The 24,564-nt window shown below is 42.2% G+C and overlaps 1 protein-coding gene across 4 annotated transcripts in view; it reads right to left on the reverse strand.

The window, feature by feature from the left end:
• Nucleotides 1-2,698: 2,698 nt before the first annotated feature.
• The window catches only part of relch (RAB11 binding and LisH domain, coiled-coil and HEAT repeat containing), a 30,053-nt gene continuing 8,187 nt past the window's right edge, over nt 2,699-24,564 (reverse strand). Inside the window, exons 6-30 of one of the 4 annotated variants that reach the window (XM_079181667.1) lie at nt 24,342-24,536; nt 23,726-23,820; nt 23,037-23,169; nt 22,721-22,878; nt 21,492-21,567; nt 21,320-21,415; nt 16,733-16,845; nt 16,508-16,598; nt 15,786-15,857; nt 15,539-15,679; nt 15,204-15,368; nt 14,755-14,902; nt 14,499-14,655; nt 14,241-14,364; nt 14,007-14,055; nt 13,285-13,364; nt 12,651-12,757; nt 11,890-11,989; nt 9,439-9,521; nt 7,983-8,046; nt 7,727-7,865; nt 7,505-7,621; nt 5,977-6,065; nt 5,331-5,401; nt 2,699-4,026 (exon numbers count right to left, since the gene is read on the reverse strand). In XM_079181667.1, coding sequence (XP_079037793.1) covers nt 3,906-4,026; nt 5,331-5,401; nt 5,977-6,065; nt 7,505-7,621; nt 7,727-7,865; nt 7,983-8,046; nt 9,439-9,521; nt 11,890-11,989; nt 12,651-12,757; nt 13,285-13,364; nt 14,007-14,055; nt 14,241-14,364; nt 14,499-14,655; nt 14,755-14,902; nt 15,204-15,368; nt 15,539-15,679; nt 15,786-15,857; nt 16,508-16,598; nt 16,733-16,845; nt 21,320-21,415; nt 21,492-21,567; nt 22,721-22,878; nt 23,037-23,169; nt 23,726-23,820; nt 24,342-24,536 — 2,784 coding nt within the window. In that variant the 3' untranslated portion in view covers nt 2,699-3,905. Of the gene's footprint in view, nt 4,027-5,330; nt 5,402-5,976; nt 6,066-7,504; nt 7,622-7,726; nt 7,866-7,982; nt 8,047-9,438; nt 9,522-9,546; nt 9,765-10,259; nt 10,343-11,889; nt 11,990-12,650; nt 12,758-13,284; nt 13,365-14,006; nt 14,056-14,240; nt 14,365-14,498; nt 14,656-14,754; nt 14,903-15,203; nt 15,369-15,538; nt 15,680-15,785; nt 15,858-16,507; nt 16,599-16,732; nt 16,846-21,319; nt 21,416-21,491; nt 21,568-22,720; nt 22,879-23,036; nt 23,170-23,725; nt 23,821-24,341; nt 24,537-24,564 lie in introns of those variants that run through there. The other 3 variants (XM_079181666.1, XM_079181668.1, XM_079181669.1) reach the window with 3 other exon arrangements.

Consider the following 24,564-nt stretch of genomic DNA (forward strand, 5'->3'; position numbering starts at 1 on the left):
ATATGTGACAGTTAGAGTTAGTGTGCCTGATAGTTCTCAAAGATGTACAAGATTATCATTGAACCTATATACACTGGCATTAGAAATACTGTCACTCTGTGTTTCTGTGAGGACCAATTTGAATGTTTAGCTGTCCCACAGCCTGCACGACTTATTTATTTCTCAAGTAGCACTTCTCATGCGATTGGCCAAACACATTATGTTATGACCTCACGGCAGAGATGAATAGAGATGACCACACACACTTGAGCAATAGCATGTGGTCATTCTAGAGGAGAGTGGGCAGCATAGTTATGGCAGCATGGGTCCTGGAACAGCCATGTACATTTCTGCAGTCTGTAAAAACACATTCATTTTAAAGCACTGTGACTGACCCCAGGGCAGAAAGAGAGAACAAGCAGTGAATTTGCATGGCAGATTAGACCCAGCCTACCTTGGCAAGTCAAAAAGGGGAGGTTTGAGAGAGTGAAGAAAATGTTCTCTTCAAGTTGACAGTTATGCAAATATGAAATTGCATGTGAAGACCCTGAATGGATAAAACTGGGTTGATCGGCATGGGAGGAAAGGAGTGGTGAACAACAACAAAAAGAGATGCAAATGATGCAACCTTTAATTGATACGAGTTATGAAACTGAAGAGAGAATAGAAAAAAAGAGACAAAAGTGTCTGTTTTAAAGTAATCAATCAGATGTGCAGCAACTCGTTGCACTTAGTGATATTCCAGAGGTTTTCATAACAATAAGCACAAATTATGACTAAACATGACCAATGACTCATAGAGGTGTGTAGATAGACACAAACTTGAACTCATAAGAAGTTAAATAGAGGGAGAAAGAGGAAGAATAATGAGGGTTTTGGGCTGAGCCAGTGGAGGCAAAGGGCTCTGTCCTCTCTCTCCCCCTCTTCCTGTAAAAACATGCTGAGAGAAGCTGTTTTGTGGTGGAGCCTCTGCAGCTTGCGCGGTAGCAATTAAGAGCCAGATTTGACTCTCATAGCAATCAGAAACCTCAGCTTGACTCTGAACGCACCCCACAAACATTCACACCAAAGTCAACCTCTAACATCAAAACTGAACTGAAAACATGGAGAAGTCGCTGTTAGGCTGCACTTCAAACACAGAAGTTACAATTAAGGTTGTTTTTATGTTTAAAAATGTAGATCCACAGGCGGACGCCATGCTGGTTTACAAGCATCACACTTCAGATGACCTGGGTCAGAGCCCAGCCTGTGCAGCTCTGCATGTGTGTGTCTGTAAGTATGCGGGCTGTGTGGCTTAGCATTACTTACAACAAGTCAAAGTTCATGCATATTCCAGACAGCTCACACACACACAAAAATGAACGCACGCCATGGGCCTTTGAATGGTTTCCATTAAAGTAACACACACACTTGTTCCATAGAAGAAAGCAGCCGCAGCCTGTTTTGGTACCATGATTTTGGAGGAAGCTTCAAGGGTTTCGGCACGGTCTCCCTTGAACACACTGAGAAGCACACAGGGCTAAAAAACATGCATATGGCCCTCACATCCACACGGCACCGAGTGGAACATCAACATTAAGGCCTAGCCACCGTGTTCCGGTGGGTTAAGGGTTGGATCTGCGTTGCTTCTGCTTGCTTTGGAAACAGATGTGATCCGTGAGTCACCCAAGTCACCAATGTGAGTAAGCTGCCTGCTTTTGCCATTTCCACACCAGGAGAACTCTCATGACGCGCACACACAGAAACACACATTATTTGCATGGCGACACAAACCCACGCTGATAAAGCCAAGCGAAGGCTCGTGACAAGCAGAGGGTTGTTTTGACACAAAGAACAAGGCTGTTCACTATAAATTCAAATCACACATCAGGTATCTCTCTGCACATATCTACAGACAGATACACAGGCACGCCCACAAAGAAATGGGAGCGAGCACACACACACACACACACACACACACACTGCTGCCATGCCCTCTAGCTCTGCCCTGTTGTGTATTGATTATTTGTCCACCTGGCACGTTATCAGCGATGGTGGTTGAACATTAGCTGAATATGCAAATTCTGTTCTTTATCAAGGCGTTCACTCCCTCACTTAATGTTCACCCACTAAATGAGTGCGGCTCCACAACACCCTGCTTGACCCATTTCTCTTTCCAACATTTATAAATGTACTGCATTCCACTACGTCAATGAGTCCAAAACATGTCCTTTATGGAAAATGTCATTGAAATTGCAACCACATTTTCTGCTACTTAACGTCATTTTTTTTAAAAGATGGATTGTGTTTTAATCATCCTGTTGAATTCCGATGGCGACCTTCTGAGGACCCCACGTCTTTGACGGAGATCAATCGTATGTTTTTGATGACGTAGGTCAAATTTAACCACGTTATTGAGAGATAGTGCAATCTTTACGGCAGATCTGAGCTTTTACTTCTCTTCATATTTGCAGTGAGTTGCTGGGAATGTCCCGTAAGATGGACTTTGGTTTGTTGTACTAAGCAGACAATAGACCACATCAAAGGGTTGGATGTGAGGGGCAGGGACAGCAGGAGTGTGTGTTTGTCTGTAAAATGACTTTGTTTTATGGCCTCCAACACCTGTCGACACTTGGCGCCATGAGCCATAATCAAAACTTGGGACACCAAGAAGTGTAAACGCATGCTGACATTCAGTGAAGCCTCCAGAGGTATATTTAAGTACACAACTGATCTCCATCTTTTATTACACCATGACACCGATTTCAAATATACATAATGAGTACCATCCTCTCCAGTTCAGTGTATGATACAGTTATTTATCATTTCTCGTAGAGCATATTGAAAAAGAACAACAGAAATAGAACCAAATACCCACTTTAGAAAAAAAAAAAAAAAAAAAGTACATTTATCTGAGACACTGCAACACAGAGACGAGATGCAACGGACGGAGGGCATAATTATGAGCAGTGTCCTCTTCGACTTCACATTGCCAACACGGATGAACAAAAAAGAAACCCATTAACAGTAGTGATAATGTTTATCATGTATACGACTCTGAATTAAAACAAATTATATATAGACAATATCAAAGAACAAAATAGAAAATAGGAAAGTGAAGTGCAAATTTCTTTGGAAGTTGTAATAGTTTTTTTTCTTTTTCATTAAGACATAAATAAGTTATAAAATACAAGCTGTCAAAACAAAAACCAGTGACAGACTTTGAAGAAACAAAAAGGCAAAACATTTTTTTTCATAGCTTCAAGTATGCAATACTTCTGAGAGCCGTACAGATACACTGTACAAGGCATTCTTAACAGAGCCATTTTGTTGTCTTTTAGTACAATTATTCAATCATAAACGCATGTTAATGCATCGATCGTACAACTCTCTGCTCCAAGATGGGGTTTGAAATTCTACATGAAATCCAGCAGGCCGTGCTCAGAGTTTTGTTTCCTAATGACGAGTGAAGCTCTTCTGATACAAGAAGGACTGCACTGAAAATCAAATTAAATTCTGTGATACTATTAAGTCCAGAAACGCCCGAGAAACCGGTCCTTTGTCACCACTTTGGGTGCACCTCAACACTGCTCAGTGTCTTCCTCTCTCTCTCCCCTCTTTCTGAAATGACAATGTTGACAACACCGATTCATAAAAGCAAATCCCTTGTCATCGACAATGCTTTTGTCATGACTGAGGATTAAGGAGAGGAGAATGAGCAGAGGGGAAAACCTTCACCTTAAATAGAGCATGGAGTCCTGCTGCACTGAAGATTTTAAAATCAACAGAACTTACAGCAAACCTTCATATCTTGAAACTGAATAAACTCTACACATGGGTTTTTGTTCTACTTTAAGCTGAACCAATGCTTTTTCCAGTAGAATGAAATGCTCCAAAAGACAGCAGGGGGATTGTCAGTTAGTTGCAGTTAGTCGATCAGTCGTCGATCACTTCTTTCTCTGGAAGACGTTGGCCAGCATGGCGCCAGAGGTGGTCAGCTGACCCATCTTGCTGAGGAACTTGGTCTTGGCATCTTCACCCACCAAACTGGAGGCGATGGACATGGAGCTATGGGGGGGGGGGAAGAGGGCGTACAGGTTGAATTTGGCCATGATGAAGCAACAAAGTTAGCTCTGCTTTATTAACATATATTGTGACAAGCTTGGACAAGATGGAGGATACCCTGAGGCCGCCACAATAAGGACTGAACAACCTTTACTTTTAAACGGGAAATGCTGTTTGCCAATACAGCCCCTCCTGATTTTTACAGTCTAACGGCTCCATAAGTTCCCCTTTTGAGTTATCTAGGATTCACACTGATACAATTGAGCAGTTACAACACTCTGACCCTTCTGTTGAGCAATGCAGCAGCTTGGCAAACAACATATCTTAACACCAACACCAAACTAGAGTAAATGAATTTAGGCAGTCCGTTGATTAGTGAACACCATCTCATAACTTCTAGATGAGAACTTTCAAAACTTCCCTGCAAACTGTTAGTTGACTGTTGTCACTTTACTTGTTCTACATACATTATTTATAGGAAATTAAAGGAATTTCATAAACCTTTCGGAAGAAATGTGCATAAGCATGTGAAATGTAGTAAACTGGAGTATTTCACCAATGCTATGTGACGCCACTTCAAAAAGTGTTTTCGACAGAACGCTCACTGAGCTGTGACAGCCACAAAATATCAGGAATTCCAGAATATTTCATACCAGGAAGTAAATGGGGAGCGGGACGAGTTTAAAACTACTTCAAAGACACGAGCTGAAGAATCCAAATCATCAATTGTGGCTTTAGAAGTCGAAGAAAGACTTGCAAGAGCAAAATGAAAGCGGAACAAAAATCTCTCGGCACAGACGTAAGAGATTTTATCCTCAAGAGGGTTTTGTGGGAACACACCCTAAACCGTGCATGTGTGCACATAGACGAGCAGACACAATTCTTTCATCCATATATGCACACTGCTCTTCTTAATGAGCCCCGAACACATGTTAACAACATGGGGGAAACATCATTTAAAAAGACACCCACAGTTTGGCCAGTTTCCCAGCTTTACCCAAACAACTCCTTGTGCTGTTCTGCTCTCCCTCTCTCTCTGTGAAGATACCCACATAATGAGTGTGGTTCAACAATGATGTTCTCCTCTCTGCTGGGGAATAAACCAGCAATACAGGCCCCCGCTCCAACACTATTAAGTGACCCCTACCCTCACAGTAGGACTACTTCTTCCCCCTCCAAATTCCTTTTAATTACCACTTTTAAAGACATCACTTGTTGCCGTCGCTGACTCTCATGCAATAAAATCTAATGTTTTGCAAAAAATTTCCGAAGTGATAGTGTGAATGGGACTGTTTGTTGGTCCTCACCCTTGTGCGTCAGCCATTCCTCTGTTTTCCACCTTGATTTCACACTCTTTGATCATAGAACTCAGAATAACCTGTGGAGGATACGACAGAGACGGATGAAATGTTACCTTTACAAAGAGGTCTTTTCTATTTCATCAAAGATGAAAACAACACGTGCAAACAGCATGCTTTTAACCACTGGAGTGGCACAAGACAGGTTGTGTGTAGTCTAATTATGTTCCAACGTCACTGGATAAAAACTTTTTTTTATATTTGTATGTTTTAATGCATGGAAGTTCCACTTTGGAAAATAATTCCTGTCTTGGAATTTTGGTACGCAGACAGAGCGGATGTGTACAGAGGGAAAAAAAAATAAAAATCAGCTGATCATTAGTCACCTTAGGGAAAATGCTCACATGAAATGGTACGCTTGAGATTCTGAGACACAAATAAAAATGGCAGACGCGTGTGTGTGTGTGTGTGTGTGTGTCTGAGAAAGAGGTGAAGAGTCAGACTGTCTGTCTTCACCAATATTATGTGAGATCTTCTGAGAAGGAGACTCTCTGGTCCATCAAATACATGTGTGCATTGTGAGAGTAAGAGTCAGTGTCTGAATATGTGTATGACCCCCTCCCGCCCCCCCCCCCCATCAGGAGCGCCTCCTGACCTCGTGCTCAGGAGAGAGCTGCTCCATGTCGGCGCGGAGACACCTGAGGCCGGGCAGGAAGTGGTTGACCATCACCTCCTCAGAAATGACTGCACAGGAAGTTAAGGACCTTGCAGCACCATGAATGAGCGCATTACTATTCATACAGCAGGAATCACATTGGTAACTTTTCACTCACTGGGCTCCCATGCAGGTTTCAGAAATGTGAGTGTTCACTTTAAAATGTAGTAATCTGGGAATGAAAGAATGACAAAAATAAAAATAAATAAAAGGACAGCAAAACGTAAACCTTACCGATCCAGACTTTCTTGTTTTTCTCACTACATGTATAGACATAGACATTTAAAAAAGGTAGTGTTTTCAAAGCCAAGAAGTTACAAATACTATTTGGATAGTGCTTCCAGGCATTACCAGATGTATGGAGTTTATTTAGGATTATTCAGAATGTCAAGAGAATAAAAAGCAAGTTTTCCTTTGATCGTAGAACTATATGCATTGCTTATACCACATTATGCTGACACAAACCTAATGTAAGCACAATACTACTTTGTCCAGGATTGTATGCGTTATGCCACCCGTCACTGCCAGTTTAGCTATATGGCACACAGAGTGAACACGTTTATATTTTTAGAGATGGGAATGTACAATTTCAGAGCTGTCACACTGATTACACGAGAAAGAAGTGCAGTGGGAGGTAAAGCCTCTGAGGTTTCGGGCTATACCTCGTGGACACTACTGCACTGCACAATAACAGCCTGACAAAGATCCACAGGAATGAAACTCAGACCAGCTGCACTCTTATGTGTGTGTATGTGTGTGTGTATAGGGTGTGGTTGACAGAAGAGTAGAGTAGAGAGAGGGGGGAAAAAAAGTGCGAAAGGGGAAATAGTAAGAGAGGAAACAATCCCAGAAGAGAAAGGTGACAGAGACAGAGCAGAGGTAAAGTAACCGTGAGCCCTATCCTGGGAACTGTTACTAACAATTGGAGTTGATGCTCAGCCCTTCCCTCATCTCACGTTCTTTCTCCCACTCTCATCCGTTCCTTTGCTTAACCAACCCTGTAATTACTCCAGCCCCGAAATGGAGGCAGCTTATTTTCCCTTTCTCCTCCTGCCAAATTACAGGCAGACTCTGCCAACGCACACACACTGAACCGCACAGCTGACACTTACCACACAGTTAGGCCGGCACATCCAGGAGCACATCTAACCAGTGCAGCTAGCATTTAGCCGGTTATTCTAACGGCCTTCCCACTGACTCACTGTTACGATAGCTAAACCTGAACACAAGCCAACCTTGACACAGACTTCTAGTAAATCGTTTGGAAATACGCAAAGTGAGCTGATCTTTTGGAAAACGTGAACCGAATTGCACATTTTTCCCCTTAAGTTTCACAAGTTATCCGGCTGTTACGCTTTTAAGTACAGCATGTAGCTGTTATTAGGAGTATAAATGAAAGTAAATCCAAGCTGACCAGTATGTGGCCCCAGCTTACACAGACTATCTAGCATGACCTCTGGAAGGATACAGCAGCAGGAGAGGGCGCTGTACGCCTCAAACAGCTGGGTGGCAATGTCGATCCTCTTGCTCTCCACCGTCTGGCTGTTGTTAGCCAGCGCCAGCTTGTAAAGATGTGGCAACACGACTAGAGACATTTACAGACAGAACGTTAGTGCACATGAAAAGCAGAAGCATTGACATAGACCTTGTTTGCTTTTGGAATTTCTATGCATTTGTGTCTTTTACATACACTCATCTCTAAAGCGTGGCTCTGCATTAGGCCCAACTCTTCCGAATGTCCTGATGATCTCCATGTGCAAAGAGTGCTGGTCTTGGTACTGAGGGTCTTCCAGGAATGATGCCAGCTGCATTTTTACACGCTCCAGCAGCTACACACACATGCACAGAAACTATGTTTAAACATGTTTTATAATTATATGTGCAGTTATTCTTATTCAATTCAATTCATCGTCCGCAGATTAGAAAGTGTGCAGTCAGTTTCCTACCTCTTTTTGTGTGACGGTCTCCATGATGGTACCAAAGGCGGGTATAGTAGATATCCTCACAGAGCTAAAAGCAGCAGGAGAGCAAGACAATGGTTTGACCATTCATAGTCACTGCTATCACTATTTTAGGTATCCTCTAATTCCTCAATGTGCTTTTTAGCAAGAATCAAATATCATGTGCAAATAGTTTGCACATTTGTTATTATAATGGCCCATCGAGTGCCCAGTTGGCATTTATTCTTAAACCACAAAGAAGAGTGATTACTTTGGTTTACACGTGTTTTAGGTTTATCCAACTAGAATGATTACATAGTAACGACCACTAGTAGCTAGCTGGTAACCACAGTGATGACTGAGGCGGTTGCTCACATAGTGGATTGGCAGTTTAACAGCTAAAAGCTGTAAATCTAGTAAGTTTACATCTGACTGGGCAGTTTCAACGATGATCATTGATCTATTAAGATTTTCTTTAAATAAAAACCTTCCTAGTATTGATTTCCTCTGTAACATGAAACGTGCTAAACGTTGCTTATAATATTTGACCCCTATCTACAACACTAGATTAGATCTATCAGGAAAATATTCATCACATCATTCTTGTGCTAACTGCTAAAATTTAAAAAACAATCCCAAAGATAAAGGGGTCACAGCCAGTAAAAATTATGAAAAAACATAATAATGCATAATATTAAAAACGGAAAATACTCGAATGATTATAATGGACTGTGATAAGCGAGATTAATGGGGTGCTGTTAGGGTGATGTTAGATAATCATACCACTGTCAGCGGGAGCTGGAAAGAGATACACTTGAGCCATCTTTGACTCGGAGGATATGAGAAAGATTTTATGCCAAAAATGATTTCAAAATGAATACATGTTGAATCTACACGTTGGGTCAAGAGTGCACCCACTAGCATGTGAATTTCAATACAGAGAATAATGAGAGGAGAAGGGCTGCATTCCAACAGTGTCGCCACTAATTTCATCATCTTGTCTAATCACAAACGTGTAAGAACGTTTTCTTCTGCTTGTAAGAGAGCTAATCTTTGCATAACTGTCAAGGCATGGCATATTTATACAGCAATGAAAAGGACACATTTGTGCTACAAAATTGAGCAGGGGGAGCTTTAAGTACTCATCCAACTAAAAATGTTTAGCCAATCACTGTGGCTCCAGCTCCGTGGATCACTGAAGACGGAATACAGGAAGAGAGACATTTTATTTCATACTCTAACATCCTCTTCCACTGAATGTTTCTGGTGGTTAAAGAATCACTGGTGTACTTAAGCTACTGAAGGGTTTTGTCATCCCATGGTTACAAGGGCTTTTTTTTTTTGTGCCCATTCATGCTCAGCGAGACAAATTTCTAGCAGAACACTACTTCACACTGTAAGGATGCAGCCCACAAAATGAGAACGTTTTACAGAGAGATTTTTCTTGTGTCGATTGACTCACAATTCAGGCCCACTGCACAGAGTTATAAGGGCCGGAGCCGCACGGCGATCTACTAATGCTTCGCTCATGCCTCGGAGAACCAACTGCAAACCCACCACACAGCATGATGAGAGAGAGGGAGAGGCAGGGTGGGAGGAGACAGAGACAGGGGGAGGGATGGAAAGATAGAGGGTGGGAGAAGAGAGGTGACGGAAAGATGTAAAGACAGAAGGGGATGATATTGATAGAGAGAGAGAGAGAGGAAAATAGAGTGGCAGGGTACAACTACGAAAGACGGGGCGAAGATAACCAACCAGTAGCTGACAGATCGGTCAGGAGGAGGGGCCCTGCTTAAACGGAGTAGGGTGGGGAGGAAGATGGGGGGGGGGGGGGTTACAGATGATCATGCTGGAACTGTGCTATTGCCGCATGCAGACAATGTGCACTCACACATCTACACTGGTCAGTGTTGCAGACTGATGACGTGATGAGAGCCGGCGTGGGTTAGTGTTGCAGATTGATGATGCGCACATGCAGAGTGTTAGTGTAAACAGAACCACCCCATGGCCCAGCCTTAACCAACACAGGAGAAACTCCACACAACAACTGACAACTATGCCATTGAAAAGGAGTATTCAAATGGAGACAAGAGGAGTCGGACATTGTCAAATTGATATCAAATATGACATCAAAAGTGTCTGGAGAAATTGTTTGTGTGCTGGATTTGCTCCTGGCAGGTACAGACTTGTTTCCGTGTGATAGTTCTCAGGTGGCAAAGAGAAGGGGGGGAGAGACGCGGCGCGGTTTATTGTTGTTGTTGTTGTTGTTGTTGTTCCACTTACATTTCAGGGTCGGAGGACAGTGTGATGAGAGCCGGCACCACTCTCTGAGCTACCAGCGTCTCATTCACCCCCTTCACCAGCAGCTGATCGGGTTGGACAGAACCAGCCGTGATGTCACAGAGGTGGGCGGGGCATTGGGACAAGAGCGAGCAACACCGCCAATAGATAGAGAGGAAAAAAAAAAAGAAAAAAAAAAAAAAAGAAGCAAAACAGAAAAGGGGAGGAAAAAAGAAAAAGAAACACAAAAAGATAGAAAGAAAGTGATATACAATGACAGGAACCATAGCTGCAAGGCACGGAACGGCACCGCATATATCAAGCAAGTGTGTGTACACACACACACACACATACACACACACAATCACGCAAACAAACACACTCACACACGCACACACATGCACACGCATGTATGCAGAAGGAATGGCAAAGCCAACATAACTAAACTGCACAAATAATTTTACAGTATGGCGAGCATAAAGCTGTGGGCTCTGTCCACAGACTCCAGGTCAGACTATTATTCAATTCAGTTCAAATTGATAAAACAGTTGGAAGTAAACAAATCTGATCTGGGATCTGTGGTAGAGGTCCAAATCTCAACCCACAGTTTCGGCAATGGTGGACAGCTAGTCACTATGGAATGGTGACAGTGGGGTGTGTTGGGAAAGGGCAAGTACCTCACAAAACGGGGGGTGGGGGGACGGGACATGAATATAGCCTACCACTCCTCCTCCCCCAAGTTTAGATCAACATAGGCCTGGATCTACTGCTATACCTAGATCCTCATTTCAATGTTTAAACCTAAAGTGTGCACAGATCTCAAAGGACTGGGAGAAGTGATTTGTTATGGTTAAATTGTTTAGGCCACGACTTTTGCCTTGGGAACCTTGCCAGGGCAAGAATAGGGAAACAGTCGTCTTCCTTAAAACATAGAAGTATTATATTTCAACAAGACATGAAACAGGGAAGAAGTTTAAAAAAATATTTATGAGAAAACATTTCTGATTCAATGATTCTTTCCAACAACATTGAAAAGACCTTGAACTCTTTCGACTATACTTTCAGGTTGCTGACTTCAGCCGCTCTCTGACATGCAGCAGATATTTTTGCAGTCCGTAGTGAGACCAGTGCACAGTGACAGGTCTGTTAACTGTAGGAGGGTCTAGGTATACAGATGGAACCAGGGTGCGTATAAGCCACAGAAGTCTTTAGTCACACTCATAAGACAGGGTAGCTAAATATGAAATGCATGTTAAACAGCAGCAATAGCAAGCAGAGCTAGCACATGTACAGCAAAGAGGTAAGCACACATATAGTATCTATAAAGACTGCAAAATGTGTTTATTACTGCAATTTTAGCTTAATAACACAGTATTATGATTTCATTTAAAAATGTATTGTATATTATAATAGAAAAAAAAGAAGCTTTAACAGAATAATTACATATAGGCAACAAACTCATCTGAATGACCATTTTAACCATAATTGTGCAGCCATGTTTTAATCTACTGGTATAAGCTTTGTAGTAGAATTATCATTTGTTCGTATGTCTTAAAAATTATTTTTAGAATTCATGTTAACAATATCTGATCAAAAATCCAAACATCTGTGATTATGTGTGTGCGTGTTCTACCTCAAACATCCGTGCTGCAGTACACCGGACCAGTGCAGAGGTATGGACTACCCCATACCACAGAACAGTGAGCAGCAATTCATGGTACACTGGGTTGGCACTGAAAAGAGAGCAAAAGATAAATACTGGGCAATATTGTGGCAGCTGTCAACCAACAACTGACTATCAGACGGTGAGATCGTTTTTTTACACACACACACTCAACAACTGCACTGCAAAGTAATTAGACTATACAGGAGAAAGTGTGTGTCGGTGCAGGAGACTTTTTGTGTTGTGAAAAGAAAAGCAAAAAATGCAACCTAGTAAATCTGCTGATGTGATGTGAGTTTCATTACCTGGACCATTGTGAAAGTTTGGGATGAAATCATGTTTCTTTCTCCATCATATTGCATCAATTCAGATTTGAAGAGCAGTTACAGTATAGTTACTCTAGCATGTTACTATTTTAACCAGCATTGTTTGAAATCATCTGTGATAGTTTTCATGAAATCAGTTTTCTTTTTGAAACTTGCTTTGCTGACATATCAGCCACTAGAATTAACCAGCTTTTACGAGGGTCAGCATCATTTATTTGCGATAATGTCATACACATATGTGTGTGGTATCATTATATTATAAAGGAAACCTTACAATAAAATTGTTCTTTTTCATTTAAGTTTTTTCTAAATGAGCAAAAACAGTGGTCCACACTTGGATAGTGTACAATGATAGTCCACGTTTGGTAATGTAGGGATTTATTTGTGTGTGTATGCATGTCTCACCCCAGCTCTACAAAGGAGGCCTTCAGGCTGTCGAGAGGTGCATGGGACAGAGACAGGGTTGTCATAACATCCTCCAGGAAACCCACTAACAACTTGCGATCCTCGTCCTGTACAGAAATTATAGAATGTTTATCAGTTACATCAGGTAGGCAACAACAAATATTAACGTCTACATTTGAATATGTACATGTGTGCAAAGTTCTAAAGATCAGTAAGAGTATTTTGATCTTTTGACACTTTCAACATAAGTGGAAACGGAATTAATATTCTGAACTTGTCTTGTTGAAGTGTTGAAAGGTAAATAAAAATAGAGAATGTGTTGTTCACAGTGTTTAGCAAGTGCTGTATCATTTTGTGAACCTAAAATCTAAACAAAAAACGTATGGTGGCATGATGAGTGGATTTTCCCTCCTGACAAAAGAATAATTACCCAAAATGTAACATGATTCACATTCTAGAATATAACACAAAAGAATAGAGGCAAAAAGTATAGGGGCAAAAAATACTCCACACGTCAACTGATTACAGGAGAAGATCGTTGACTTATTGACTGTGGACTGATTTAAGCACCACAAGGTTCAATAAATCAACTTCAAGTCAGCTACTATTCGGCTGTGTTCTGCTATTTGCTTACCTGGTTATAACAAGTCAGCACTCCAGTGGCATAGATGGGGACTGTGGCTTTGGTGAGAATATCGTTTCCGGGTGAAGTATCTGACAGGAGGAATAAAACCAGAATGAAATAGGAAAAAGATCCCAGAGATGGACATTTCCCTGTGTACACTATCGTGGATCAAGTTTGACACTCACACTTTACTCATTCTCTATTACAGCTATTCATCATCTGTTTTTGCCCAATTAATCATAGAAATAAAAAATACACCAGCACACATTTCATTATGACAGGACATGATGAGGTCAGGTACAGTCTATTACATTGTGCTAGGCATTTGGTAAACTGACTGTCTATGTAACAATGTGTCTACAGCATGCACTACATTGTTTTGGTTTTCAAAAAAACTACTGAAAAGAACAGTTGCAATGGAAGGTCACAATGACATAAACAGACTGGGACCCAGTTACAAAACACATTTCATAAATGGCCACAACACCAGAGCTAAATCAGTTGGCAGCCAACTGAGACCAAGCACCTCTTATAACTACAGAAACATGTCCGGAATAAAAAAAAAAAAAAGAAAAGAAAGAGGGGAACACCCATAATTGACTCCAAATAGCTTGTTTACACCAACAGTGTCGACGCCTGAACTCCACCTACCAACATTCTCTTGAGGGAGCTGAGAAAATCTTACAACAAAGAAACATCTGTGTGTTTGTGTGGGTTTAATCTGCACTCACCAACATTCTCTTCAGATAGTCGGAGGATCTCTTGGAACTGTGGTTTCACCTGAAGAGGGAATGAGGAAACAAAATGTCATCACGACATTCAAAATATAATTCACATTTACTTTTTACAGTTCTCATTACTACACAAAGCATACAGACTACTCAAACTTTATAGAACAGCGTTGTGGTAGCAGTCGTTTGTGCAGTCGGGAGAATGTTGAATTTTGACGAGTCACGTGGTTTTACCTTAGTGTTGGTAAAAATCTTGCCGAAGGTGCGACAGAGCCTCCAGAAGAAGCGAGAGAACTCATGTACGCAGGTTGATGACGCCACATTGATGCGACCAACGATCTCTATGAGCTGCGGCAGGCTGGAGACAGCAGACAAATGGAAATCAGTGTGCGTGACTGTTTGTGTATTCTCTGGTGATACCATGTACAAAGCTGTCTGTATACATATATGACTTTACGTGTTTGTGTGTGTGTGTGTGGGTGCATTTCTCACAGTTGGTTGACCACCCAGAGCAGGCTGTCCCAGCCAGTGGTTCCTTCATGCTCTAGCTGGTAGTCGTAGAGTAGCAGCAGGGCACTCAGCATCTCTCTGCTGCCGATGATGGTTGCCACGTCCTGGAGGGGAGAAGCTGGCCTTGGGAACCGGGTGACTACAAGACCAAAGGCACAGGAACACAATGGAAATGAACTGCTTTAAGAATTCTTCTACATCTGACCTGTGTGTGTGTGTGTGTGTGTAGTTTTCCTACCCTCTATTGCAGCTATGTCTCCATTGAGTTTGGCTCTGCTGGTGAAGGGTGCGTTCTGCAGCACCACAGCAAACAGAGGAGGGATGAGAGACTGCAGGGCCGACAGGAACACGTGTAGCTTGTGTTCATCCAGACCATGTTCTCCTTGCTACAGAAAGAGGGAGGTATAGAAGAGAAAAGAAAAAGTGCTGAAGTGCAATTTATTGTTTGTGTGGTGCAGATATCTGTAGCTTGGCAATGAGGCGTCTGCACAGATACATGTATTGTACCATCAACACAACTTTAATGCTACTGTAGATTTTGTTTCCCTCTAGTTTACTGCACATTACATGTCTTGAACAAACCGTGTTGTGTGAATCATTTATATGACTTTGGCTCAACATGAGGGGGTGAGAAAGGCTCTCAGGTTTTAAGCCCTTCTATGAAGTTACATGCACACAGGCACTTACCATAAGTAGTTTCTCTATACGGGCCAACAGCGAAGGGATGAGGGCAGTTTGCAGGGTGCCCAGCTCTGTGGTCCAGGCAGCAAAGGCAGGAATGAAAACCTGGTGGACTGCACTGACCACCCGCTCTGATGGGTCCCCAAGTGACAGCAGCATCAGCTCAAAACCCTGGAAGAGACCCACATTGATGTGCATAAGGATTAACCCCACAAACATTAACAGACCCCTAAGGCTGTTTCACTATTTTACATTATTGTTAAAACACTGTTTTATCAGAAAAAGAAAGTAGAACACTTTATATTAGGTTCTGGCACGCTTTCCTCTCTCAACACACCAACCTGGGAGTACTTGTCGGCATCATCTATGTAACCCATGATGATACCCAGACTCTTGACCACAGCCTCTCTGACCATGTCAGCCTTATCCTCAGCGAGCATCTGCTGCAACATGGACAACACCAAGGAGCTACGGATCTCCTTCTGCAGAGACAGAAAGCAAGAGACAGAGAATTCTAAGTTATATTGTATGCACCTATATATACACATGTAAAAATTAATAAATCCTGTGTGCACAATATTTTCTTACAGGCAGGTATGGTGCTAAGGCTCCACAGGACTCTGCCACCAACAATCTCCTCTCTGGATATTTGTGGTTAATCTGCAGAAGAAGAGAGCAAGATTTAGAGGAAAACGTTTAAAAAGAAATAGAGGAACAGAAGTTGAAAAGAGGAGGGAAGTAGACTGGAGGGCAGCCACGGTGGAATGGAAACAACTTGAATATCATCAACATGCTGACCCTGTGGAAACCGCTATTGGTCTCTGGGCAAATTCTCAGCCTCCAAACTTCTGGCAGCTGTTGTTCCCATAAATATGTTGCCTGAGGCGACACAGGTGGCATTGAAAACAAGACTGCTATCACATATAAGTCAGGGACACCATGGAGGCAATAATAGGGATTTTCTGAGTCAGAATATGCAAATACAACAACATTGAACAGAGGAACATCCCCCATGAAGTGTAACTTGGTGGGGCGACGACCGTGGCTCACGGGCTTAAGAGTGTTGTCTGGTAACCGCAAGGTCGAAGGTTCAATCCTTGGACACTTCATGTGTCCTAACGGCTCCCCGGGTGCCTGTCTTAGGCAGCACACTGCTCCCTATATACAGGGATGGGTCAAATGCAGAGACCAATTTCCCCCTTAACGGGATAAATATAGTAAATTTAATTTTGGTGAAGCGCTTCTTGTTTCAACATTGCAGAAAATCAGTGACATCATATTCAATAACAAAGACAACCTGTGTCCTGTACCTGTTCCCAGCACTGAGGAAGTAGTTCAGCCTCGACACGTGTGGGACCCACGTGCCTCGCAAACGCAACACACCCCGTCAAGATCATTTGTCTTTGGAAACACAACAACAGGATACGGTCATTTAGTGTCTCACTAATGGGGCTAATCAATGGTATCTTGGTAAGAGGTCGATCATCCACCATAATAAACTAATACGCATATTGCTGTGTCTACAAAACACAAACCTCTGCTCATCATCTGGTCTCTTGATTAGGTTGAAGAGGATGTGGAGGAGCTGGTCCCTCTCTTTAGACTCCGGGTGAAGGCAGGCGGTACATAAGATGAGCGGGATCAACTCCTGAAGGAGAAGCGATGAGAAAGACACAGAGAGACAAGTGGCATCAGTTTAGATTACTTTACAATAGGAGGGCGCGGGTTGGCACACAAAAGGGAAGAGATTGTCGGCAGCAGTCAAGCAGGCCTGGAAGTCTATGGAGGACGGGAAGTAGGAAAGGGTAAGAAGGTGCGTCTCAAAAAAGAGGAGAGAATAGGGCAAAGTCACAGGGAGACACACAGGGAACCAACAGGAGTCCGTCAACACCAGTGAAAACATGCTTACCTCCAATACCTTGTTGGTGTCATACCTTGACTCATTTGGGCTTTGGAGTCACGTACATACAATTAGAGAAACTTAAATAGTGCATGCACACACCCAGACACAGCTGCATTTAGACAGACACACATATAGACCTTTTCAAACTAGGTAACAAATGTCTGTTAATGCAGTAGCTGACAGGAAGTCATCCTGGACCAAAGCTGTGGCCTAGAACCCGAATGGCAATGAAAAGGTCTATACATATTGCACGAGTTCCTCTACTACAACACAGTTCTATGACAGAGTTCAGATAGAGTTTATGGACCTTCCTGCCAGAGGGGAGAGAGCTCAGCTGCCCTTGATACAGGGCCTCCATGGCCAAACTGTGGTCAGTCTTACATTCCAGCCACATACACCCAAATTAGAGAGTGCATACAGAGTTAAAAATATGTTGGGTTTTTTTTAAACAAACTTTCATTTTTTTCTCAAACAAACTTTCATTTTTTCCCCAAGAAGATATTATAATTTCCTGCCAAGTGCTGGAAGAACGAGTAAAACCCAAAGGCTGGACCAGCATATGGACCCGACAGAGACACTTAAAGACTTAAAGGCTGTGATGAGTCACTCACTAAATAGTGGACCAGCCCTCGGAAGTCCGTGCCATGTTGGCTATCTTTTAAAAAGTAAAAATATGACATTTAAGTATCAGAGGGTCATTTTAAGTGGTTACATGACGAGTTCAATATGGGTGAATATCAGTTCAAGTGTCAAAAACCAGCAAATGAACTCTATTGAGGGAAATTCAATAATATTCTGGTCTCCGAAAATACCATACATCTTTACGAGAGACATTTTTTAAGACTTAACAGCACTGGCCTGATAAAACAAATGAAGGAATTCAGCACACATCTGAAAAGGCCAGAACCCACGCTGATCCTGTTCTATTTCTGTGTGAACTCCTGTGTTACTGATGTGAAGACTCCTTCAGGAGGTTAAACATCTGACCAGTCCTGGATAAACATTGTGGGCAGGTATGAGTGGACAGCACGACGCCAGGACCTTGAGGCCAGGGGGCCTGATGCTTTACTCCAAAAAGCAGAGCAACTGCACATTTCAGTCCAAGGACCACTATGTGCCGCATCCAAATGTTGCACTTTCCACATTCTTTTTAAAATGTAATTTCTTTGTAACTGTCTCACATTCAAATATTTCAAATAAAGACCTGACATTAATATCAATAGAAAATAAAAACAATTAAAAAATTAAAAAAACAATAACAATCTCTTTGTCCATACACATGCAGTATCACTATGGCCTCACAATCACTGCTGTATTAATGCACAGGTTTATGCAAAAGGCTCAAGAGAAAAAAAACAATAATATCTCACAGGGAGAAAAAAATCATGCTCAATGTTGTGAGGTTGTAAAGCCAGAAGGAAGACAGCCTGTACATTTTGGTGACACAATTTGTATACTGTATTTGCATGCTTCACGATGGGCTCATAACGATTACACGACTTGTATTTGGTGCTGCAACAGCCACAAAATCAAACTGCAGTCGTGAGTGATTGTTGATGCACTATTGTATGCAAATTAAGCATGGCTGATGTTTGTGCAGAATGCGGCCGTTATTATAGTATTTGTAGCCTCCTGCATGGTCTTCTGTCCTCCAGGTGCCTATTCTTTTCAGTTGGTTTTCCTTTTGTTTTTTTTGACTTGAGTACAAACGCACAGCACAATGTAAACAAGGTCTGTCATTTCAGTTATAACTTAACGCCTAATCTTTATTCTCGTAACAGCCCTGATAAAACTGTCCATGTTCCTCGTCTTTCGAGTAGTTCGTTAAACATCACAGTTAATCTGGCCAGTAGAAAAGGGAAGTCAACCCTTACAGGATACATTTAGTATCTTCATGGTGATACCACTAGACTCATCCTTTACTGTATATTCAATTGGATAAGAAAAAAAAATGCTGTAACAAATTACCCCAAATCAAGCCTTTTCCACCATAACAAAAGGAAAATACAAGCCCATTGCATTATGCTAGTGTACAACACAGTATATTGAAGAAAAACATAATGTTTAATGATTTACAGTGACTGACTGATATTACAGCCAGGTGGCAGGCAGAGTTTTAACGCATCATTCCACCGTTTCAAGTCAAACACCTTTTGTTCTTAAGTGGGTGTCACATTCAGACAACTAAAGGTGTGCCTCCTCTCCAGGCTTGTGGTGGTAAGAAAGCCTCAAGTTACAAGATGGAAGTGTGAGCAGCTGTGTGTGTGTGTGTGTGTGTGTGTGTGTGTGTGTGTGTGTGTGTGTGTGTGTGTGTGTGTGTGTGTGTGTGTACACTCAATGTCATGGTCGGGGAATCTAACGGATATAGAACAAAGTCCACACCACTCAGACCCAGAGGCTTAAATGTTCTGTGTGTTAATCTTTGTCATCCTCTCCCCCAGTTTGTTTATCCTGATTTTGCAAAGAGATTAAGTTCTTCTTAACTGTCAGAGTTTGACTAAAGCAACATAACCACTATGATATGCAAAGCAGCCCGACTGGGAACTACTCCAACCAGACTTACCTCTTTCAAAACACTCCAATTTTGTGTCTTATCAAGTTACAATATACTGTGTGCAAAATTCAAGCACATAGTATTTGTACACATGTGGAAACACACACACACACACACACACACACACACACACACACACACACACACACACACACACACACACACACAGACACAAATTGCATGCAAGCAGTTCTGTTTGGGCGGAACACCTGTGCAGGTGTCTGCATCACAGCTTGGAGGGAGTAATCGCTTGCGAATGCCTAATCCATTTAAAAATCTCTTACATTTAGTTACCTGGACGCCCTGCACACCTCATGGCAAGGACAACAAAAACAAACTCTTTTCTTTGGTTTTATTTAGCCATTAGAATATATAGCATTAAGCTACTTTTAAAAAGGTGCGAGGTAATGTTACAAGATGAATTAAAATCACTCCAGAATCTCAAACGCCACAGCAGATAAATCAGGGAACTAATAAAAAAAGGAGTAAATACACACTGGGGTTAAGAGACATACAGTACATGACCCGCTCACTGTTTGGCTAAAACTGCATACCTTAAGCCGTCTTTGCATATCAGTTCACATTTTGGGTATAAATACGTTTTCATATTTCGTTTTAAGACAATGCAAGACTGCCTAACGACAGTCACTCTACAGAAATGCCAGCACTACAAAGCTTATAAATAAAAAATAGAATTATGGCAGGTTAGACCCTAATGTGGCAGCAGTTGTAGCCAACAGGAGCAGGGCATAAGTTACATGTTTTAGGTCTACAGGTCATGTGACAACCATGCAGATGAGTGCGTGAAAGACTCACCTGGCAAAGATGTGCAACCATTCTCTAGAAGAGAGGCATGCATGAGAGTGAGAGAATGAGTGAGACGAAAAGAGAAGAGTAAAAATAAAACCAGTGAAGGCAAAAGGACAGCAAACATGAGTGGGGGACAAATACAGCAGAAGGGACATGATGACACTGGTGAAAACAAACGCCATCACAAAAGAAGGTGAAATTCCCAATCAATAGATAGACACAAGTCAGCTGGGTATTTGCAGGTTATGAGATTGGCACTGCAAATGTCTAAATGAGCTCCGTATTTATACAGCTGGAAGAAGAGACAGTCACATCCGGGGGGGGTAACAAGGAGAAAGATGCTAAGTGCAGCATTAGCACATACGATGTGATACTTCAGTACGACTATCATAAAGAAACCAGCAATCAAGCTTTCTAGACCGCTGCCAAGAACACTGGAAGCCTCTTCATGGGTGTGAAACACTACATCGGATGTTAGTTGGATTTTGGGAATGCCTTGTGGCACAAACCAAGGAGAGGGTGGTGTTCTTTCAGAGCAAACGGAACTACATTTTTCTCACAATAGCAGATGGTAAAATGGGTGACTCACCAGCAGAATAATAACTCCCTTAGCTGAAGGGGATACACATGATGAAAGTTAAGAATTGATTTACTGCCCATCAACGAAGACATAGTTTGGATGGGAATTTTGACAAGCTGAAGATGACTGTCCTCTCGACAGCTTCCCTTACATTTTCACCTTGCTTAGCCCTGCTGCTGTGTGTGTATCTATTGGATTGTGCAGAAGCCCGTGAAGACGACAACAATCAAGAGGGAGGAGGAGGAGAAGAGGAGCAGCGGCAGAAGTGGGGTTACCTCTCGTTTAGCAAGAAGGACATTAGGGACGATGTGAGGGAGGCAGCGGCCCAGCATTAACATCACACTCTCCTCGCTGTCTGCTATGCGAGACACCTGGAAATGAGAGGGGCGTTATGTACCGTACTGTACGTGGTCACAAAAGTACTCTTCTACGTGACAATGTGCTGACCTCTGCTCCCAGGCGGCTGTCGGAGCACATTCTGCAGAAGGACAGCAGGGCTTGCAGGAAGGCCGGGGATAACTTTCTGCGACACCACAAACAAAAAAGAGTAAAAAAAAAACACAGTCAGTACAGTCTGCACCGCTCGATCTGTACTCCACGAGAGCGATGGAGTTTGGCCTGACCACGGAATGATTGAGGACTGGGCCATCCTGCCAGAGAGCTCAGTGGAGCCGCTCTCCCATGTCACTGCAGTGTATTTTAGTGGAATAAAAAACAAATCTATAGATAGATGGAGTTTGGCTACAAGACATTCATTATTAGGAATAACCCCTTGAGATGTACCATCTCGTTTTCAAAGGGGGTCCACAATGACAATTATACAATACAAGCACAATTAGACAAAACATTTAACAAAAAACTAAAATAGCAAAATGGATAATTCTTTCAAAGGTTAAAGAAAAGCATTACTGTCAGTGATAGCATTAAGTAATGAAGCCATAAGACATAATTATAGAGATGTCTTTATGGATATGCTCAACTGATCCTATAATAAGAAGACAGCAGTTGGAAAGATGCTATGGATCGAATATTCACAGGTAGATTATTCCAATCAGAGGGAGCTTTAAACATAAAGGCGTTCTTAGCTATTGACTTGTTACAGTAGCAGATGATGGATAACTGTATTTTGCTGCTACATTTTTGGAACTGTATGAATCTGATAAAAAAAGGGAAATATAAGACAATATGAAGGTATATAGAAAACACAGTACTCCATTCACCGGGTTCACCATTCACTAGATGTCGGTGCACTAAATATACGACAGCATGGGTGGCAGAGTGGTAAGAAATGTTTGTACGTGACCAAAAGTCAAAAGTTCAATTCCCACCAGGGCTGCTCTGTGCTCTGAGAGAGTTCAGTAAGTTACATTTTCACTCAAGAGGGCAGCCAACAGCCAGTAAGTGCTGTTGGAATTGTCCATTGTGGCTGCACAGGCTGATAACTACCTCCATCTAGTGGTTACATCTAGTAACTACACTGAGAGGTACCGAGTATACTGAATATTATTTTCAGTTTATTTTCAAGTACCACCTGAAAACTCTGAAAGGCTTGATTTAGAGGATCTAACTTATCATTTGTAACGTTAACCAAGCAACACCGACAAACACGTCATTACTGACACGAGAATTGCAAGTTTTTATTGTGTCGTAGTATATACTGAATTTTCAGGACTCACCTGTTAGGTTGAGCAAACTGGACAGGAGGCCGACTCTTAAGCACATGAAGGGAATGTGGGCGAGGCTGTGAAATGGTCTGAGTAGAGGAGGGGTCCGGGTTGGTTTCAGGCTCTGAAACCCCCCGGATGTCCAGATACTGGCCGTTATCTGTGGGAGGCTGAGGGTAAAACAAGATTAAGTTGGAATGAATGGGTCAAATGTCCGGGCCTCTGTCAGACTACATCAAGAAAAAAAGAAAATATCACTTCTTTTATTCCAAGACACTGGTACTATTAACACAAGTCTGTGCATTACGTATTCAAATTGACCACATACCACAGAGAGAGGGTCAGTGGAGGAAGTGTTGGTGGTGGTGGATGAGGAGGAGGGGTTAGATGTCTTCTGGGAGCCCAGGTCCAGATTGGCCGGAAGTGGGGAGGAGACGGTCCTCTTCAGTGTCTGAATCTCACTGTGGGGGTTAGATGAACGAAGACATGAAAGGACACGGTCAGAAAACACCACATGACTCTCATTAGTGAAGAAGTGAGTCAACAAGACATAAGTCTTCCATCCAAAAGTAGTGGTGGAGCAGTCATGTAAAATGCCTCAACAATTTCGGATGGTGGTAAAGCAAATCTTTCTGAATCTTAATTATTCCACAAGGAATGAAAATAGACTCCACTAATGTATCAGCAGAGAGTTTCCTCTGTAATTCAGTGCAGTGCTTAGGATGTCCATACTGGTTCTACCTCATGGCCGGTTTCGGTCACAGTTATGGTAATAATGTGTACTGAAGTGCTGAATACACATGCAGATTGTCATGGATGCTTTTTCTCTAGTGGTATTGTTTCTCTTGTAATGGCAAGTGATTGTTATAAATAGGTGAAACTGTGTCAGCACCATAGCATACTAACAGTGAACATAATAAGACATATAGCACAACTCACAATGCATTTTTACATTCTGACTGATTCACTTTTATACAAGCACATTATTAGCACAAACATGCACTCAGGCACACACACCTCTGCAGTTTCTTGATCTGCTCAGCGAGGCTCTGCTTCTCATTGCTGAGGAGGCTTATCTGGTATTCCAACTCTTGGACAACTTCTGTCTGCTGCTATAGAGGGACAAAAAGCTTTTACAGACACTTCATTACACCAGCGGAAGACTGTGTTTCTCCACCGAGTGAAAACTCTTCATGAATTGGCAATACCTCAGACTTTATTGAAATAACTTTTCAATTCGTTCCACAGCCTTTTACTAAAACAATGTGAATGTAGAAGGGGCCATTAAGTTTTTCATCATCATCATTCAAGCTCAGTAGACAGCCTCCAGTACGTTTGTGTAACGAGTCAAAGCAATTGACCTTCAGGGGAAACTGCCGCTGCCTCTCTAAGAGTGTGTAAATGCACATTTTCAGTTAAAGAAAGAGAGCAAACAGGGCTGTGTGTCCATGATAATGGAGTGCCCATCTCTGCTTTGGAATAGCAACAATGTTGTGATCACAAAGCTCTTGATGCAGCCAAAAGGAAAGTACCTGACTGATTGCCAAAAATCCAACATTGATGGATGGATGGTTCAGCTCATGAAGAACTGTATATCCCTGAATCAAACCCATACACGTACATACACACCAACCTGATGTGAGAGGTCAAGCTTTTTGGGGAGATCTTGGCCAATGCAGTTTCCTGGAAGATCGCCAAACTCCACCCCTACTGACACATCAGCCATGTCCCGGGGAGAAGAGAGAGGGGTACCACAGTGCCTGTAGAGCTGTAACAGGTCGGGGGGTTTTGGGATGTTGAGGCCGACATCATCCCACAACTCAAAGTCCTGCAAATGCATTTAAAAAACAAAAACA

Source organism: Pholis gunnellus, assembly GCF_910591455.1.
Source record: "Pholis gunnellus genome assembly, chromosome: 20".
Lineage (NCBI taxonomy): Eukaryota > Metazoa > Chordata > Actinopteri > Perciformes > Pholidae > Pholis > Pholis gunnellus.